General features: G+C 37.3%; 1 protein-coding gene across 1 annotated transcript; it reads right to left on the bottom strand.

The window, feature by feature from the left end:
* Window positions 1-896: 896 nt before the first annotated feature.
* On the bottom strand, window positions 897-2,759 carry LOC108362646 (phosphatidylserine decarboxylase proenzyme, mitochondrial-like). The gene has a single exon (XM_017615714.1). It carries the CDS (start codon window positions 2,479-2,481, stop codon window positions 1,162-1,164), a length of 1,320 nt encoding a protein of 439 aa, XP_017471203.1. The 5' UTR covers window positions 2,482-2,759; the 3' UTR covers window positions 897-1,161.
* Window positions 2,760-4,579: the final 1,820 nt, after the last annotated feature.

Raw genomic sequence — 4,579 nt, 5'->3', positions numbered from 1 at the left:
GTTAACAACCGGGAGATATTCGAATATTAAATCTATCTGGGTACTACCTTTGAAACAGAGCTAGGATAACTCGCCCCACTCACCTTTTTAATTTGAAAATCTAATAATTAAAACCACGATGTACAGGCAATTCACTTCCGAGCGAATTTCAACCAAATTCGCTTTGATTTAAATTGGCAGCGGTTGAAATTCACTCGAAAGTGAATTGCAGAACCTGCCTGAAAACCCAAAATACAACAGACTTCAACCGTCACAATAAAAATCAAAGAGCCCCGGTATTTTGTCAATGACGCAATCATCGTACCTGGACCAAATTCATATGGAACCAACTTTCAGACTATATTAGATCATTAATAAACAACACCATTCTCACCCAAGTTGTTTGCAATAAAATAATAAACACATTCATTTTTAATTTTTTCGTATTTCTTGTTAAAAACTAAAATATCTCAATAATATGCATCCCAAAATGGTTCGAGCGGTACACAATAACAAATATGTATGTAGATATGTACATACATATACGACTACAAAAGATTTGTTTCAAAAATAACTTCAATACATTACATTTATCATACTTATGGTAGCATAAAATAAACAAACTGAAGCGTTCGCATTTTCGGGGTTATCACTGAATCCATCGGAGGGCGATTTTCGTGAATTCTACGAAATTCGTTCACCGAATCCGAATTCCTTCGAACGTATGTATTTAAAATATTGCTACGTTCGTAGCTATTCGAATTCACTGATAACACTTTTGTAGATTTCACGAAAAATGAAAGTACGATGGTCTCAGTGATAGCCCTGATTACTGCTCCCAACCTTAAAGCCTAGAAGTACACAACTTTCATTTAGAATCTTATTATTTTTAGTACATAAATAAATAACGACTGATGTTGTTTTAAAGTTCTATATTTGGCAAACGGCTATGATAACCATATTTAAAGATAAAAATTATAATCAAAGATAAAAGCAGCCCTTACATTGCTTAACAAGTTAGAAGGCATCACAATTAGTTGCCTTCGCATGCATGCATATGTAGATCATTTCAAATATTTCGACTGGCGCCACGATTATATTATAATCGCAACATTTGCAGTTGTCTTCATTTCAAGAAGTTTTTCGGCTTAAGGCCACTAGTAGTGGCTAATCAAATTTGGTTTACTCCAGGGTGCCTAGGGCTTCACCCATCTGTATCTTCTGTCCATTTTTAATGTTAAACTTGAAGTTTGTAGGCGCTTCAAACAAAAGCACTATTGTGCTACCCATATTAAACTGTCCCAGCAATTCGCCTCGCCCCAAAGATTTGTCTTTCGGTAGGGGAGTCTCATCATATATATGCCGATTTGCATAAGCTCCTAATTTCAATCCCGTCCAACGGTTCGTTTTCAAACTTTCATCCATGTATATCTGCACAGACCCCACATTGGTCGCGCCCACTGCTGTGTAACTGAAAAAGCCATGTTTCCATTTTCCCAAATATACAGCTCGCTCGTTGAGACAAAAGAGTTCTGGAAGCCATGTAGCTATGCATGGATTGACTGATAACAACTCTCCGGAAAAATGACGTCTTAGTTTAGGTTGCCACTCAGCCGGAGAATGAAAACGATGATAATCCCCAGGTGCTAAATATATAACGCACTGATAAAGCTCGGTTGAGCCATCGTTGTGCTCTTTTAACTCTTCTGTGAAGTCACCGGTTAAGCGATCGCGCCACGTAACTGGACCTAAGAAGGATTGTACACTATACTTTATACCTTTTACTTCTTCTATTAATGCATTCTGCGCAGATCCAAAATGTAAAACTCGTCCATCCGCAGGAGAAACAATTGCTGCTTTTTGATCGATGGGTCGTACGCCTTCTCGCAGCGATCGCGTGAAAAATTCTGCGAGACTATTGTAGTATTTGTAGTCAGGATGCAAAGCCTCTTCCAAATTCACACCGAATATGCTTGAGTACCAACCATATATGTAAGGTCGGAGTGAAACAGGTACATAACAGGCAGCTAACCACCCCCAGCATCGACTTATTATGCGCAGTGGTAAAGAACAGTATACTTTTGATTGAAAAGTGGAAGCAGTGCGAGGCAAGTTTTCAGTGTTACATTTTTGCTTGTGCCATTGCCACTCAATGACTCCAAACAGGCAAATGCCGACAGGTGTCCAGCGTAAAAGAAATCCAGTCCATTTTGTCCAAACACTGCGGCTTACCAGCTCCTGCTTGTTAAACCTTCTTTCATCCTTAATAGCATTCTTGCCCAATGTGTTATTGGAACGAACAACCGATTTTATATTCCCTTGTTTTGATTCTGCATCTGCACCATTCCGACACAACTTTGTCGAAAAAGATTGGCGAAAGTGACGCAACATAGGCCACTTTCCTGGCTCTTGTTGCTGCTGGACTGGCTTTAGATGAGCCGCTTGCCTTAAATTACCTGCTTTCATCAGAAAGCGCCCACGCGGTACGAAATATGAAACCATTCTTGTTTATGTTTTTCCTCGTCTTGTGATAATAGATTACCTAACACTTGTTATCAAAATAGTTGCAAACAAAGTCAATCTTGAACAAAGTAAATTCTTCCAGCTCTTTTATCACCAATTAAATGAAGCGTGTTGACTTAAAGTTCCTGAATATTTTACTCTTTTTTCCACGAACAACGGCGCTTATAGTCAGCTGTTTACGCCGCGCGATAATTGAAAACGGTCCGCTGCCTGCAAACTGTCAAAATAAAGTGGAGCTCAAGTAGCCCCAATCGTTTATCGCCAAGCCTGTCAACAAAACACAAACAAAACAATCATCACCTGACCTTCGAGCCACTGTTGCCAAGCAGTGCTTTTCTCACTAAATTTAGTGCTTTTCTTAATTCAGAACGCGAAAATTTTTGAGTTTGGTACTTGGTGCGTTTTTTGGTGCTTTTTTTTTATTTTTAGGACATCAAACCTGTAAGTCTGAAACAAAAATGGAAGTTAAATTTAGAGCAATTGGAAGTCTCGTAAGGAACTTTACAAAAATGGAAACAAAATCAAGGCATAATGACAATCATATGTTTGTCAAAAAATATTTATAATATTTCAGCATTTTCAATCACGCCAGAATTACATACGATAATTTGCCATTGCCTGGAAAAACGTCCATGTTACTGGGACCAAGAATCGATCTTTACATCTTTGGTTTGAGCTGAATTTGTTAATTTTTTACGAATATTAAAAAGCACCAGCATTTTATAATGTTAATTAAAAGTTTAGTGTGGGAATATGCTTTCTGTATTTTAATTTTATTGTTTACAATTTGTATTTCAACCGTTATGTGTGGTCTGCTGTTACTTGCATACAAAATCTATTAAATTCTCCAATAAAAAATTTGGCGCTTTTTTCGATTTTTCTTGGGTTTTAGTGCTTTTTCAAATTCGAAACTTGGCAACACTGCCTTGAGCTGTCAAAATACCGATTGTGATGCTAATAGAGGCTACACACTAGGTATGTTCGATAATTTATCGATTATTCTGAATATTGATATTTCACGGCACGATAATCGATTTTTTGAATCGATTGTCCATGGTCGATATATCGAAGACATCGATACTTTACCGCAATATCGATATTTAAGGTGAAATTTATTTTTAATCTACAAAAAATTGTATGGGCAAATAATAAAGTAGGTTTAATCAGCAGCTTGCGTGATTTATTTAGCTCTTAAGTTTGACAAACCGCTTGAGTCGACCGGCATGCCGTTTTAATCCTCAGTAAATATACAAGATGGAAAAAAACAATTAAGTGAGTTGACAGGCAGGTCTAATATTCTATTCAATTAGGAGTAGGATTTTCAACATCGATTTTTCCGATATCGATATTGTTCAGCTTTGTGTTTTCCTTGATAAACTTACAAAATTCACGTTTTTTTAACAAAAAATACGTTGTGAGTTTCCAGCTTATAGAAACACATGCGGTAATTATGTACTTAACTATTCATATTAATTTTAATTAAGCATTGATATTGTACTTAACCTACATTTTGTTCATAAATAACACCATTATATATATTTTATCCTCGAAAAGACGATTTTCTAGTCATGAGGCGAAATTCCCCACAATAAGTATTGCCGTGCGCGCAAACCGAAAACGCTACACACAACCCAAAAGTACTCCTCGGGGGCCAATTAGTGAAAAACTGCGAAAAGGTTTCTTACCGTGTATATACTGTGGTTGCCGGGCAATGGGCGTTTGCCTATGGAGATGAGAGGTAAACTTGGTAAGAAAGGTGTTCAAATATTTGAGCGGTAAATGTGTGTGTGTACGGCGCCCTATATTCGGAATTTTAAATAAGTGTTACCAAATCTTTTGTGCGTACCTGATAGAGCTGTAAAAGTAACGAAAATTGTTATACCCGTATGTATTCGTTACTAATCCAATCAACACCCGTATCTTTAGAATCGTTACTTTACTCGTTACTTTTGATCCAAGCACTTGTACCTCGCGCGAATCATCGCAAAGAATCTCGCAGCGTAAGGAAATGTTCGTTCGTACATATGCATTCATGTGTATCTGACCGGTTGAGAAGCAGCCATTTGTAATAGCAATT

The sequence above is a fragment of the Rhagoletis zephyria genome, unplaced genomic scaffold (assembly GCF_001687245.7).
Source record: "Rhagoletis zephyria isolate East Lansing unplaced genomic scaffold, Rhagoletis_zephyria_1.1 Rzeph_scaffold_01061, whole genome shotgun sequence".
NCBI classification, from domain to species: domain Eukaryota; kingdom Metazoa; phylum Arthropoda; class Insecta; order Diptera; family Tephritidae; genus Rhagoletis; species Rhagoletis zephyria.
Note: the sequence above shows the minus strand (reverse complement) of the source record. Positions and strands in the feature narration are given on the sequence as shown.